At 42.9% G+C, this 16,655-nt stretch overlaps 1 protein-coding gene across 1 annotated transcript in view; it reads right to left on the minus strand.

Annotated features, from left to right (window-relative positions):
- otoa (otoancorin) overlaps positions 1–16,655 on the minus strand; it is a 79,295-nt gene that overhangs the window by 51,802 nt on the left and 10,838 nt on the right. Inside the window, exons 5-10 of the mRNA XM_061882843.1 lie at positions 13,725–13,833; positions 13,418–13,650; positions 10,370–10,801; positions 10,059–10,243; positions 9,781–9,949; positions 9,640–9,667 (exon numbers count right to left, since the gene is read on the minus strand). Of these exons, the coding sequence (XP_061738827.1) occupies positions 9,640–9,667; positions 9,781–9,949; positions 10,059–10,243; positions 10,370–10,801; positions 13,418–13,650; positions 13,725–13,833 (1,156 nt within the window). The remainder of the gene's footprint in view (positions 1–9,639; positions 9,668–9,780; positions 9,950–10,058; positions 10,244–10,369; positions 10,802–13,417; positions 13,651–13,724; positions 13,834–16,655) is intronic.

Raw genomic sequence — 16,655 nt, forward strand, 5'->3', positions numbered from 1 at the left:
GGTGTTCTTTGAGGCAACGTTATTCCTGAATGCAGTCAGTCTTTTGCAGGAAGTATTGCGATAAAAGTTACAAAAAGCTAAATAAATTGAAAAATGTGCAGCTTATCAAGTTAACTAATTAACTCATATTATGTTTTGCATATGGTGAATGTTTATATTCATCTTGGAGAAAGTGAACGGCCAGGTTTAAATAAATAGTAGCATTTCAGTTTGGGCACAAAATAACATAGGGCCCTTTAGTAATGACATTGGTGTGGATTGAATTAGTTCTCGTGGAAGAAAAGGCAATAAAATTGGACCTTGCTCAGGTGATGGCCCCATCTGTGAAAAGAGAATTCATGTTTAGCGTAATGAGGCACTTCTACACGAACAACCCCTTCATGGCCAGGATGCGCTCTCTCGATTTAGCACACACACACAGACAGGAGGTAAGAATATAACACTGAAGGTTTGGTTTCTCCAAGTTAGGGGTGTCGCATTTTTGACTTGACCTCCTCCAGCAACTTTTGGTTGACAATACCAGAAATACACATCACTAACCTTAGCTGAACAAAGCTCTTGTACAGTTACATGACATCATCTCGCTTAATATATTAGACCATGTACTGCAATTAAAAGACAACATTACGAAAAGCAAATGGCCCGATTAACTAAAGGTTTACTTATATAAAAACGTGCAAACCTAATAGCACGTGCCAAGCTCAACTACTAAACTTGTGCGCAGAAGATTGCGTCTCTTAAGTGAGCAGAATAAGGAGGGCAGTCCATTTAGCAAGTCTGTCTTTATTAATTTATAGAATATACGCTGATTCATCAGAAAACCACAACACTGGGGTAAAAAATGCAAAAAAAAAAATATTTAGCCCGCACAGTGCCATCTATCAAGACTAAAACTGTTCTGCGGCCGCTGTTTTTTGCCTGTTGAGAAAAGTGCAAACTGAAATCGCTGTGAGAAAGAAGGCGAATGGGCTGCAGCTCCATGTGTGTAGTCAAAAATAAAAATGTTTCACATATCGTCTATCCAGCAATATTATTTAAACATGTTTTTGCCTCTACATGACTTAAGGGGCTTATTAAAACAAATTAAATTGAAATTGAATTAAATTGATACGTTTTGGTGTCTGCTGGTGTTTTTTTTTCATGTTGTTTTGTCACAGAAAAAAAATGTCTATATTTAAAAAAATAGGCATAATATGAAATATATACATATACAGAGGCCACCACAGTGGATATGTTTATTTTACTTTTTATTCATAGCTGTATGTAGAAGTGTCTGGTTGTATCTGCTGCTTTAATGTCTTTAATGTCCTCTGTGTTCTTTGATGTTTGATGTTTCCCTCTTACACACATGGAAGAGGGATGTGTACTATGGCTATGAGTGGTTGTTTTTTTTTCTCCCTTGGCCTCAGTCTGCACCCCCACTCCAGGGCCTAGGCTAAGACCGATTTTTTAATTTTATTTTAATCTTCTATTTTTCTTCCCTGTGGCCTCCTATTGGTTGGACGTGCCCTAAACACCTCCCTAGGGAGGCGTTCGGGTGGCATCCTGACCAGATGCCCGAACCACCTCATCTGGCTTCTCTCGATGTGGAGGAGCAGCGGCTTTACTTTGAGCTCCTCCCGGATGGCAGAGCTTCTTACCCTATCTCTAAGGGAGAGCTCCGCCACCCGGCGGAGGGAACTCATTACTGCCGCTTGTACCCGTTATCTTGTCCTTTCGGTCATGACCCAAAGCAAAAGATCCATAGGTGAGGATGGGAACGTAGATCGACCGGTAAATTGAGAGCTTTGCCTTCCGGCTCAGCTCCTTCTTCACAACAACGGATCGATACAGCGTCCGCATTTTTTAAGACGCCGCACCGATCCGCCAGTCAATCTCACGATCCTTTCTTCCCTCACTCGTGAACAAGACTCCTAGGTACTTGAACTCCTCCACTTGGGGCAGGGTCTCCTGCTCCTCCACCGGAGATGGCACTCCACCCTTTTCCGGGCGAGAACCATGGACTTGGAGGTGCTGATTCTCATTCCGGTCGCTTCACACTCGGCTGCGAACCGATCGAGTGAGAGCTGAAGATCCCGGCCAGGTGAAGCCATCAGGACCACATCATCTGCAAAAAGCAGAGACCTAGTCCTGCAGCCACCAAACCGGATCCCCTCAACGCCTTGACTGCGCCCAGAAATTCTGTCCATAAAAGTAATGAACAACCCTCACTAGAAACGTGTCCGACTTACTACCGGCAACGCGCACCAAGCTCTGACACTGATCGTACAGGGAGCGGACTGCCACAATCAGACAGTCCGGTACCTCATACTCTCTGAGCACTCCCCACAGGACATTCCGTGGGACATGGTCGAATGCCTTCTCCAAGTCCACAAAGCACATGTAGACTGGTTGGGCAAACTCCCATGCATCCTCAAGGACCCTGCCGAGAGTATAGAACTTGTCTACAGTTCCACGACCAGGAGGAAAACCACACTGTTCCTCCTGAATCTGAGGTTCGACTATCTGGCGTAGTTTGCTCTCCAGTACACCTGAATAAACCTTCCCGGGAAGGCTGAGGAGTGTGATCCCACGATAGTTGGAAGACACCCTCCGGTCCTCCTTCTTAAAGAGAGGGACCACCATCCCGGTTCGCCAATACAGAGGTACCGCCCCCGATGTCCACGCGATGCTGCAGAGTCTTGTCAACCAAGACAGCCCCGCAGCATCCAGAGCCTTAAGGAACTCAGCCCCAGAAATAGGAGAGCCCACCACAGATTCCCCAGGCACCGCTTCCTCATAGGAAGACATTTTGGTGGGATTGAGGAGGTCTTCAAAGTATTACTTCCACCGATCCACAACATCCGCAGTCGAGGTCAGCAGAACACCATCGGCACCATACACGGTGTTGACAGTGCACTGCTTCCCCTTCCTGAGGCGGCGGATGGTGGTCCAGAATCGCTTCGAAGCTTGAACTGGGCCAACAACTCCAAGATCGCCTCCCACCCAGGCATTACTCGTACTGCTTTCCTCCTAGCCCAGCGCTTCTGGTGGCCTACTCTCAGGACTGACATGACGGAGTACATATCTGCCTGTTCAACCTGTGCTCGCAATAAGGCTTCTCATCTGGCACCAGCTGGCCTTCTACGGCCGCTTCCCATACCCTCCCGCCCGTGGTACCACGTGGCGTTGGACTTCGTCACAGGACTTCCACCATCTAATGGCAACACTGTAATATTGACATTGGTGGACCGTTTTTCCAAGATGGCACATTTCATCCCCCTTCCCAAGTTGCCTTCGGCACTCGAGACTGCAGATTTACTGACACGCCACGTTTTCCGGCTGCATGGTATCATGGTATGTAGTCTCGGACAGAGGACCACAATTTTCTTCCGCATTTGGAGGGCTTTCTGCAATCCATTGGGAGCATCACCGAGCCTTTCTTTTGGATACCACCCACAGACTAACGCTCAGACGGAGCACACCAATCAGGATCTGCAGGCTAGCATCTGCTGCGTTTGCCACCAGCAGCCGGCCTCCTGGGCGCTCAGTCTATCTTGGATTGAGTACGCTCACAATACTCTCATCAGCTCGGCAACAGGTATGTCTCCTTTCCACTCTGCCTACGGTTACCAACCTCCTGCCTTTCCTTTCCTGGAATCTGAGGTCGCTGTTCCATCGGTTGCTGTCAACCTACGCCGTGCACGTCAAGCCTGGCAGAATATCCGGTCCGCACTGTCACGCACCTCGGAGCGCAACCAGTGTCTCGCCAACCTCCATCGCAGCACAGCACCGGCTTACAAAAGTGCAACAAAATAGGGTAAAGTGCGAAAATGTGAACATACAGAAACCTGAAAAAAACTAGGTCAGAAAGTATGGCTGTCATCTCATGACTCCAAGTTTCCTCCAAGAAACTGCAGCCACGATTTATTGGACCGTACACCATCGAGCGAGTCATCAACCCTTCAGCAGTTTGTCTACATCTTCCAGATTCTCTCAAGATCCATCCGTCCGTCCACGTCTCCCTACTCAAGCCTGTGTCCTCCAGTCCCTTGAGTACACCAGAGGTGCCTCCTCCTCCTCCCAGGCTTATCGATGGACACCAGGTGTTCACGGTCAAGGCCATTCTTGACGTGAGGAGAAGGGGCAGGGGTTTACAGTATCTGGTCGACTGGGAGAGTTACAGCCCCGAGGACCGATCTTGGGTCCCGCGATCGCTTATCCTTGACCCTTCTCTCCTGACTGCTTTCTATGAACATTTTCCCGAGAAGCCAGGTAAGCCGCCAGGTGGCGTCTCTTAAGGAGGGGAGTACTGTTGTGTTTTTTGCCTTCTACTTGCCTTCTCTATTGGTTTGTCAGTTTCTTTCCCCAGTCTCTTTGTCCCCAACAAGGCACACCTGCTGCTAATCACGTCCTGGAAGCATTTAAGCGCGTCTCCGCGAGCTGGTCCCTGCCGGTTATTGTTCCTGAACTCCGCTCTGACATGTGCTTCCATGATTCTGCTTCCCTGGTATGTGGCCTTCGCATATTCCTGTCATTTTGACCTTGATGTGTTTTTGTTTCCTAGCCACCTTGATTTGAGAGGACTAGTTTTTGCCAACCTGCGTGGGTCCTTGCCTTTGCTCTGCCAACCTCTGAAAGAGATTACTTTTGTTACATTTCCCATGGTGTGCACCTTTGCCTCATCACCATTAGTTACCATTTTTGGAACTTATTAAATATTTTCATTTTTTATCGCAAACCTTGCCTCCATTCTCTGCATCCCGGGGTCCATCCTTGAACTTAAGCTCAACATTTAGAGCACACCTGTAACTTCCTAGTTTTTTTCAGGTTTCTGTATGTTCACATTTTCGCACTTTACCCTATTTTGTTGCACTTAATTAAGCATTTTTTTATGCATTCCTTATTTTTGCATATTAATTTTAAGAGTCTATTGAAGTGTTCAATGTGATGTTAGAATTTTAGAATTTTGTTTTTTGGTTGAATGTTTTAAATGGTTGTGTTGACATTTCCTTTCCGCTCTGCCTTGATATCTGACGGGGATTCTAATCAGAGGAAGATTACATTTGAACAGTGGGCGTGCATTTCTCACCTAGGCCCTCAGTGATGTCCTACTTAGTCCGACTTCAACTCTCAAAATACCGTAATTTATGTCACCAAATATTGTAAATAATTCAATGTATATGATTAACTTGTGTGATGACTGTATTATGCTGATAGTATATATTTGTACCATGAGTTGATTAACGTGGACCCCAAATTAAAGAAGTTGAAAAACTTATTCGGGTGTTACCATTTTGTGGTCAATTGTACAGAATATGTATCTACTAATAAAAGTTTCAATCAATCATTCAAAACCACATGGACACAGCTGAAGATACTATACAGAAACACACTTGCACACTACTGGACATTGATTCCCCTCAACAGTGTACAAAAGGGTCTATTTTTTGGGGCATTTAACATTTAATAAACCTGCTTCCGCAATGAAATATATCTTACATGGTACTGTCAAAATGAAAGGAATTGTATAAAACAAATGAAACATTAACAAATTAAGCAATACAATATTTGTAGCACCCATTTGATGCCGTATATGCCAGTGGTACTGCTCGTAATCGGTAGTTGGTAGTAGTCGGTTGAAATGGCAAACCATTTCACCGCCGGGATAGCTTCCGGTGTCGGCCAACCTTGTCTCACAAGATGTAGTTTCTCTTAAGTATCCTTCTTGAAAATGACTTTGCAAATAAATATCTGCCACCTAATCAACATTTTGCTCTCCGTCTTTGTGAGTACCGGTGAGTATCCAATCACAGCGTAAGGCCAGCTAGAAGGCCTTACTGACAACAATTCGTGATCTGATTGGCTATTGCAATTATCTATCAACTCTATGTGCCCATTCGCTTACAGTGCACGGACACCTGCATTGTTGATTCTGAAGGCCCAGTAGGCCGTAAGGTGAACCCGTTTTTTGTTTCATCTCGTTCCCATGTCTGGGCACTAAATAATTTTTGGTTCTTAAAAAATATATTTTGGTTTTCAATGAGAAAAAAAAAGTTTTCCACTCGACATGCAGGCAAATTTTTTAAATTAGTGATTAAAGTCGGGATTATTTCTTCCTTGGCGTAACAATATTTTCGTCTCAAGAGGTGACGTTTTTATCACGTGCTTCACATTCGACCAATCGGGTAGCTGCGCAGATCCAAGATGGCGATGTCAACAACGTCGAGCGATGAAGAGGAAAATACTCAAAATCAGCTAAAACACCTAAAAAAAGCTAAAACACCTAAAAAATTTTGAAAAGAGAACAACAAAAATGCTACACGCATGTTACGCCTGTTAGGAATAAAGAGGTGAATGATGTCACTATCAGAAGGTGGGATACTTACAGGAATTGTTTAAAACGGTGGCTTTGCTGTAATGGAGAGTCTTATAAAGTAGCCGAGACATTGATATCCTGTATCGATGTTGAATTTAAAGTTATTCCTGATGACGCTGGGCTTCATCCGACTATTTACCGGCGGTTCGTTGATAAGAAGCGTTTGGATTCTGCCGAAAAACTGGCCTAACGGCTGGATGTGGGTTAAGATGAGTTTGTAGCATCGGACAACGCTTCAGTCTCGACAAGTGGCATTCCAAAGAAAAAACTAAGAGCGAAAACGGGCCTGCCTATCGGTTCTGCTGGCCCTGTGTGCCCTGCCATTTGTATCATTTGCAAGAAAACGGACGAGAGAATTACCGTGGGAGGCAACCGGCAGAAGGACCATCTTTTACAGGCAGAAACTCTTTCAGCAGGTAAACACACACTCTACACGTAGCACTTACACATATACAAACCATTTATCCATCCATTTTCAACCGCTTATTCCCTTCGGGGGCGCTGGAGCCTATCTCAGCTACAATCGGGCAGGCAAGTCGCCACCTCATCACAGGGCCAACACAGATAGACAGACAACATTCACACTCACATTCACACACTAGGGCCAATTTAGTGTTGCCAATCAACCTATCCCCAGGTGCATGTCTTTGGAGGTGGGGGGGGCCTATCACTATCATCTGGTGCATGTATTTGGAGGTGGGAGAGGCCTAGCCCCAGGTGCATGTCTTTAGAGGTGGGAAGGGCCTATCCCCAGGTGCATGTCTTTGGAGGTGGGAGGAAGCCGAGTTCCCGGAGGGAACCCACTCATCACGGGGAAAACAGGAAAACTCCACACAGAATGATCCTGAGCCCGGAATTGAACTCAGGACTACTCAGAACCTTCATATTGTGAAGCAGATGCACTAACCCCTCTTCCACCGTGCTGCCCATTTAATCATCTTATTTTTAGGCCAGTCGATGAACGTTGCCAGGATAAAGTAAGACAGTAGCATTCTCTTGCATATTGAAGACTTAGACTGTGTGGCCATGGAAGTGCGGTACCACAAGTTCTGTTACAGACAGTACTGTGACTGTACAAAAGACTGTCTTTAAAACGCTTGTTTTCTTTTTGTGTCATTGAGCTGCTTGAGTGTAGTACACTTTTACGACACTGGAGGGGGCATTGAACACATCACTATATCAGCAAGCTCTGAAAGTTATGGTGAACTTCGATGTCATTTGTTTAATTGACAGTGTGCGTCAATACAAAGTGAGTTGTACTTGTACTTGTATATCGCTTTTCTACCTTCAAGGTACTCAAAGCGCTTTGACACTACTTCCACATTCACCCATTGACACACACATTCACACACTGATGGAGGGAGCTGCCATGCAAGGCGCTAACCAGCACCCATCAGGAGCAAGGGTGAAGTGTCTTGCTCAGGACACAACGGACGTGACGAGGTTGGTTTTAGGTGGGGATTGAACCAGGGACACACGGGTTGCGCACGACCACTCTTCCACTGCGCTACGCCGTCCCTATATTGTATGTAATATAATATATATGTATGTATTGTTAATTTTTTTTATTAAAGTACTGTCCATTTGTCTTGTGTTTTATTCGGATTCTAATCTTGCTCCAAAAACTAAAGGCAAAATCACAAAATAATTCGAGGGTCTTGAATATAATGTCAAGTATCTGTATCAGTAATAAGTTTGTATAGCAGGGATGGGGCTTCCAATAATACAAGAAGGTAATATTAATAATAGTAAGGTGTGTACAAGATGTTCTTGGTGATTTTTGACAATTCAAGAGGAGTGAAAAATGAAAAATAAATATGACTTACGTATTTTGGTAATGACATATTTCTGTAATGCTGGCTTTTCCCAAACAGTAAAATCCCACTCAGTGCTTCTGGTTTCTAAGGAGGCAGTAAACCCACCAGGTATCCCACCAGGCTCTGTGGTTATCCCCCTTGATCTTTTTACCGTGTAAAAAACCTTGCCCTCAGCAACTCCAGGCAAAGCGAGAGTGTGTGCACACGTATGCACACTGCAGCAGTAAACTCATTTCACAAGAATTTTAACAGATGCCTGGTTGGCTAATTAGCCAATGAACTTAGCTTGGATAATTTGAAGAAAAAGTTGACCCTCTTCCTGGAATTTTGGGTGCTCGGGGTGGCATAATCTTAAGACTGCATTCTTTACTTTATATTACTTTATATACACTTACTTACTTTACTTTATATACTTTATATAATATATATATATATATATTATATATATATATATATATATATATATATATATATATATAATAATATATATATATAATATATATATATATAATATAATATATATATATATATATATATATATAATATATAATATATATATATATATATATATATATATATATATATAATATATATATATATATATTACTTTATATACACTTTAATATAACCTGTTTTGTGCTTAAAACTATATTGCAACTCATTTGGTCAGTTTTATTGTTGTCTAATGGCTGTTTGGCATCAGGTTCACAAGCTAACTGCTAGCTAAATATCATACCCTGATTGGGGCCTGTTTGTAGCATTGGACATGTTTGTTAACCCCAATTGACAATTTAGAATTATTGTTGTGATGCTATTTACATTCTAATAATTATTACATTACTTAGGGCTGGGATGTTCAAATTCTGTGGATTTATGTAAACTGTGTATACACAGCTAAGTAATGTATATTTAACAGCCCTGTTGCATGCTTGTTCCTATATTTAATTGTATTGTGGTAGTTAATTTATAATGATTGTATTTGTTTGTTTAGGAAACCACACACATACACAAATGCAAATGAACAACTCATGTATGTCTTCAATATACAATTGAACCTGCAAATCTGGACTCTGACAATCTATTATTTCTCCTGCACTCACCTGAACGAATAATTGCTGTCCTGACCCGACACCCTGAAGTGATTGCTAATCCATATTTAACCAGTCATAGTCGTCACTACAGTGACGATCCGTCACTTAATGTCTGTTTGTTTTCCTCCTTCTTGTATTTACTTCCTACTCAGTGCTCTTATTTTGGTTTCCACTTCCTCCTTGTTCCGCTGAGCACTGTTCATTTCACACACCTGCTGTTGATTGGCAGCTGGTCCACACCTGCTGCCAATCAACATGTATGCTATTTATGCCTTGTCTCAAGCACTCCTCAGTGCTCGATGATAATTCTCTGTTTGGAATTTCTGTTTGCAAGACAGATGTTTTTGTTTGATGATCATCAAAGTCATCTTACCTGCTCATCCTCCTCCTGGTTCTTGCATCTAGGGGTAGCAAAATGGCAGCCATGCGTTTTCCTCACAGTATCATCGAGCTAGACTGTTGTTACCTCGCGAGAACTCCTGTTGGCGATTCACAGCCGACGTTCCCAGCTCACAGTAGGCTCGGACCTTCTCCCTCTGCCTTGACCACCGGTCCCGGCTCTCCGACCGGCGCGGCCACCGCCACCTTCCCTCCTACCGGCTCGGCCGCCGGTTCCGGCTCTCCGACCATCTTCCCCGTCGCCTGCTGTGCTTTCTGTCCCGGCTCCACGGCAATTGACTGTGCTGGCGCGTCGACCACCGGTTCCCACACCGCGTTGCACGCCGGTCACAGCCCCGTGTCTTATGCCCGTCGCGGCGCCACAACGCCCAACACCGGCTGGACCCCCAGCACCCGTTCCTGCTCCTAGCCAGCTTCCAGCAGCCGCACCACGGCTGCTCTTCCTGCCAGCACCCGCTGGTCCTGCCAGTCCGGCGAAGGCTCCAGTGGAGCCCACTGTGATGTTCCTTCTGTCGTCCTGCTGGGACTCTGCGAGGAACGTGTCATTTTCCCTCCTCCTGGCCCCCTTCTGCCCGTCCCTGGTTTTCGCACCGGGGGACATCGGCAGACATCGGCAGACATCGGCAGACATCGGCAGACAGGAACTCCTTCGGCCAGTGGTGGACAGCGTCTGGTATCCGCCTAGTGGAGGTTGGGGTTACTACCCGCAGCGGTGCTGCCAAGCACACGCCGCTGTCATCCCCACCATCGTCTCCTCCCACGGAGACATCATCGTCTCTGGCGGGCTTTCGCATGGCGCCGCCATCTCACTCATCACCGGTGGGACTCCGCACGACACTGCCATTTTCCGGGTCAGCAGCGGATCCACCCACGACATCATCTCTGGGGGACTTTCACAGGGCGCCGCCATCTTCATTGTCGTCATCATGGTCGACGGCTCCTCCCACGAAGCTGTCCTCATCATCGGCGCCGCCGGCTGCGCAACCTCCTCCTTGTGGGCCAAAGATGCGGCCGTGTTATGGACTTCCTCCTCGTCAGCCACTGATGTGGCCATTCCGTGGTCGCCCGCCTTGCCAGTTGCAGCGGCGTTCAACGCGTCGCCACCACCTGACTCTCCCTCGTTGGTTGCGGGGACACTTGGCCATCCGTAAATGAGAACGGGATGTTGCTTCCAGCTATCAGTATAGCCATCCATCTTTGTCTCAGCATAAGATACACCATCGGGTCTCCATTTTGCAAGATGGGCCATCATACTGGGTTGTGAACGATGCTGCGTTGCAGACGCTTTGTGCTTCTCTGACCGTTAATGACTGAGTATATCCGTTCACCGTGTTCAATGGAGGAGTCTGTTTACAAAATTTACAGGCAACATATCCCTTCCCCTTCGAACTCTCCTGGATAAACTGAAATTCTTGTTTCCAATCGTTCTGGAACTTGCAAGCGTATTTCTTCATTTTGCTCATCGAAGGTGTAATATATTGGGTTGGAGTCAATAACCAGGCGACGTGATGAAGTTACGTCTCTTTACTGTGGGCTTCAGAACAGACATTCTATTCTATGTACAGTAGATGGCCATATTGTCCTGTTTAAGAGGGTCACAACATTGAGTCAGGTTCTCATGGAGTTGGAGTGGGCGTGGCCTCCAGCTCCGTCTTAATTTCGGGAGATTTTCGGGAGAAAATTTCTCCCGGGAGGTTTTCGGGAGAGGCGTTGAATTTCGAGAGTCTCCCGGAAAATCCGGAAGGGTTGGCAAGTATGGCAAAAGGGCAAACTACCAGGCTGCAATAATGAGATTATCTCAAAGGTATATCCATCCATCCATCCATCCATCATCTTCCGCTTATCCGAGGTCGGGTCGCGGGGGCAACAGCCTAAGCAGGGAAACCCAGACTTCCCTCTCCCCAGCCACTTCGTCTCAAAGGTATAATGTCTGCTCATTCACCCAATGGCAGTGGATGGCACATTGAGGATGGATGGTTAATAGTTACATGGATTACTACAAATCCTGCCCCTGATAGTGTGTTAAAGGTAGTCCACTGCAGCTGCAAGCAGAACAAATGTGAGACAGGAAGATGTTTCCGTATGTCTGCAAGACTGTCCTGACTCATTTGTGTCGGTGTCAAAATTGTGCCAATATTTCCGTGGAAACAGAGGATAAAACCACATGGGAAGATGGCTCTGATGATAGTGATAGCTAAGAGATGAACAATGTCTCCCTCATTCAGAACATGCAAAGTCACACTTGATCAGTTAGTTCTCCAATAAAAATTTGAGTTTTTGCCACAATTGAGAAAATCCCTCAGAGTATTTTACTATTTTTTTTTTTTTAGTAATTTAGTTAAATACTTTAAAAATAGAATGTGAGGTTACAGTGCACTTGACCATAAAACATTTAATAATCATAGTTTGAGTTTGTGGCAAATTTGAGGAAAATCTATCAACGAATTCTTGAGATATGGCTTTAATAACTTTAATAATGTGCTAAGTTAAGACAAAATAACAAACAAAAAAAAATGTATACATATATATATATATATATATATATATATATATATATATGTATATATATATTGATATATATATATATATATATTTATATTTATATATATATATATATACCCAAGACCTGCTGTGACATCAACACATTATTTTGTTCATATAAATATTGTTTTATCCCATATTGTGTACATATCCTAAACTTTAATGCAGTTTTTGTCGTATTTCCATTTTTTGGCATTATTCGATATTTTGATTGTTGTCAGCCATTTCGGGCCAAAATTTTCTTTATTTTATTTTATTTTTTACTTCCTCTTATAGCACAGTATCTACTGAAATTTTTAATGTATAAAGCATTATTGTTAAGCAAAATGTACCAGGTTTATGTTCAATTGCACAGGTTGCTATTCACTTACTTTGAAGCGTTTTTTTAAATTTGTTTTGTATGTTTCCTGGTTTAAATTCAAATTAAAGTATACCAATGCTAAATTAGTTGTATCAAATGTTAGGTATATGCATTAATGTCAATTTGTTAACGAGATTCTGTTTCCAGAATGAATGTAAATACATTTACAAGAAAAAACAGCTGCATAATATTTTTTTTTGTTGTCATTCCTATTTTTATACATTTATGGCTCTAAAAAAATTTTGCGGAGAACTTTTAACCTAATATCCACAATGGCATTGTCTATGCAAAAATGCAAAAAAAGAGTAATGCCCAGACGTGGGAACTAAAATCACTTTCCAGCCACTTTTTCCTGATTCACCTTATGGCCTACAGGGCAGATTTGGTACAGCATGGCAACGTAAGCTAGTTAAATTCTGATTGGATACAAACTCTAACCTACAAACAACACTGGAAATACTTTTAGATATTTAGGGAAAGTAAATAAAACATTGCTTTCATCTTTAATTATGATCACGATTCCTGGTTATGTTAAGTCAGCAGAGAAGGCCTTGCAAGCCCTGACAGCACACCACAGCATTTGAAATAAAAATGTTTACAATTTTGTATATTTTTCTCCTGATTATTATTTTTGATAGGTCATAAAAATGATCAACATTTATCGTTTTCAACCGATATAAAACACTTCCATCGTGATACAGTTTTTAGCCGTATCGCCTGGCCCAAGCCTACCTACCGAATTCCGTGTGTTCTCATTTTTCTTCTCATTTTCCGAGAGGACTATTATGGAGGGCTGACGTGGGGACCCTTAAAGCACGTCCTTAAATCCTCATAACTAATATCAATTTACAGAAGCCTCACCTCTTCATCGCCCAGCAGTTTCTTGACGAGAGTTCGTTGCTGCGTCATCCTCCACTGGACGCCAGGTGGTAGGTCTTTGATCACCTGTTTGAGGTCAGAGCTCGCGATACTGTCCAGTTGCGTGGGAGACAGCAAGCTAACACTGCTGCCAAGCAAGTGCAGAACCTCATATGTGGTCCAGTTGGAGTTGGACAAGGCCTTCCTCAGAAGGAGCATCTTCAGCTGCAGTTCAAGTGAGATGATTAAAAAATTTAAAAATAATCATCGCCGTCAACAAATGTAGATTTAAGAGATACCATTGTAGCCTTTGGGTTTTTGCACTCAGAAAACTGAGCCAGGAGTCGCCTGCTGAGTTCAGGGGTCAAGTTGGGTGCGTTGTCATAGTAACACGTCAATGGGCCTAGCCTATGGTGATTCCAAAATAATAAATAGCAGAAAATACAAAAATGCTTCAATATGATAATAAGCATTAGCTTTCAAATGCTATACATTACCAAGTGTACTGTGCACGTGTAGCAGCGGTTAACTTCTTTAACATATGTTTCCTAACTAAACTGTCAAAATTAAAGGGCAAATGAAATACAGCTTTACCGCTTTAGTAATATGTTTAGGTTTACACATTTACCCTATTTTCCGGACTATAAGACGCACTTAAAATTATTTTTTTCTCTCTCTCAAAACTCGACAGTGCACCTTATAACCCAGTGCGCCTAACATACAGAATAATTCTAGTTTTGCTTACAGACCTCGAAGCAATTCTATTTGGTACATCGTGTAATGATAAGTGTGATCAGTAGATGGCATTCAAACATAAGAGATATGTGTAGACTGCAATATAATGGTAGTCACACACAAGAGATATGTGTAGACTGCAATATGACTCAGGAAACAACACCAACATTTTACATTATCCATTGAAAATATAGAACATTACACACAACGCTCAAAAATCTATCAAAATGTTTTAGTACGACTTTGGTAAGTTATGAAGCCGCACCGCTTGATGGATTGTATTGTGCTTTGACATACGAGTGTTATTATGTATTAAGGAAAGATATTATCTGCCGTTTTGTTTCAGAATATTATGCAAAAGCAACTTTTCGTACTTTCTGGTACCTGCTGATCTGTATTTGTGATATGCATAAATCCTGAAAAATTTCTGGAGTCTGCCTTTTTAGTCCATTCCGACACCGTAGTCGATAAGCTTCTTTTTTTTCTCTATCTTCTGGTTATGGAACATTCACCATCCGCTGTTGCTATTTCTTATATAAAGTAGTGTAAAGTTCTTACTTATATCTATCAGTAAACTCAACATGAACGTGCTAAAACATACCAACATTATTCACCCAAGGAACTTAAGTTATTAGAGAGTTCCAGTCAGACGGTTTTCACCGGACACATTTCCGGTGTCGTTGTTGTTTCCGGATGAGGAGCTGCTGCTCCGTTATTGATTTAAGTAAAGTCTAAAAGTCATTTAAACAGTTAGTTCCATCTTTTGATAATTCTTCCACTCCCGTCCTTGCACGCTACACCGCTACAACAAAGATGACGGGGAGAAAACGCTGCCGAAAGTGAGCCACGTAAATAAGACCGTTCAGACAGCGGCTTGAATATGATCTGTAAAACATAATCCATGCAACATTTTTGACCAAAGAACCATATTTACATGTTATGTAGACCACAAGGAAGTGATTTCCATTCAGAGAAAAAAAGAATGATATAACTCCATTAATGGACCCTCTAATCCGATGTGCTTTATACAAACCCCGTTTCCAAATGAGTTGGGAAATTGTGTTAGATGTAAATATGAACGGAATACAATGATTTGCAAATCATTTTCAACCCATATTCAGTTGAATATGCTACAAAGATTTGTGTGCAAATAATCATCAACTTTAGAGTTTGATGCCAGCAGCACATGACAAAGAAGTTTGGAAAGGTGGCAATAAATACTGATTAAATTGAGAAATGCTCATCAAACACTTATTTGGAACATCCCACAGGCGTGCAGGCTAATTGGGAACAGGTGGGTGCCATCATTTGGTATAAAACCAGCTTCCCAAAAAATACTCACTCTTTCACAAGAAAGGATTGGGGGAGGTACACCCCTTTGTCCACAACTGTGTGAGCAAATAGTCAAACAGTTTCAGAACAACGTTTCTCAAAGTGCAATTGCAAGAAATTTAGGGATTTCAACATCTACGGACCATAATCTCATCATAAGGTTTAGAGAATCTGGAGAAATCACTCCATGTAAGCGGTATAGCCGGAAACCAACACTGAATGACCGTGAACTTCGATCCCTCAAACGGCACTGTATCAAATAACCAACATCAATCTCTAAAGGATATCACCACGTGGGCTCAGGAACACTTCAGAAAACCACTTTCACTAAATACAGTTCATCGCTACATCTGTAAGTGCAAGTTAAAACTGTACTATGCAAAGCGAAAGCCATTTATCAACAACATCCAGAAACGCAACCGGCTGTTCTGGGCCCGAGATCATCTAAGATGGACTGATGTAAAGTGGAAAAGTGTTCTGTGGTCTGACGAGTCCACATTTCATATTTTTTGGGGAAATATTTAACATTGTGTCATCCGGACCAAAGGGGAAGCGAACCATCCAGACTGCGTCGGCAAAGTTCAAAAGCCAGCATCTGTGATGTTATGGGGGTGCATTAGTGCCCAAAGCATGGGTAACTTACACATCTATGAAGGCACCATTAATGCTAAAATGTACATACAGGTTTTGGAACAACATATGTTCCCATCTAAGCGCTGTCGTTTTCATGGACGCCCCTGCTTATTTCAGCAAGACAATGCCAAGCCACATTCAGCATGTGTTACAACAGCGTGGCTTTGTAAAAAAAAGAGTGCGGGTACTTTCCTGGCCCGCCTGCAGTCCAGACCCGTCTCCCATCGAAAACGTGTGGCACATTTGAACCATAAAATATGACAGCGGAGACCCAGTACTGTTGAGCGACTGAAGCTCTACATAAAACAAGAATGGGAAAGAATTCCACTTTCAAAGCTTCAACAATTAGTTTCCTCAGTTCCCAAACGTTTATTGAGTGTTGTTAAGAGAAAAGGTGATGTAACACAGTGGTGAACATGTCCTTTCCCAACTACTTTGGCACGTGTTGCAGCCATGAAATTCTAGTTTAATTATTATTTGCAAAAAAAAAAAAAAAAGCTTATGAGTTTGAACATCAAATATCTTGTCTT

Source organism: Nerophis ophidion, linkage group LG21 (assembly GCF_033978795.1).
Source record: "Nerophis ophidion isolate RoL-2023_Sa linkage group LG21, RoL_Noph_v1.0, whole genome shotgun sequence".
NCBI classification, from domain to species: domain Eukaryota; kingdom Metazoa; phylum Chordata; class Actinopteri; order Syngnathiformes; family Syngnathidae; genus Nerophis; species Nerophis ophidion.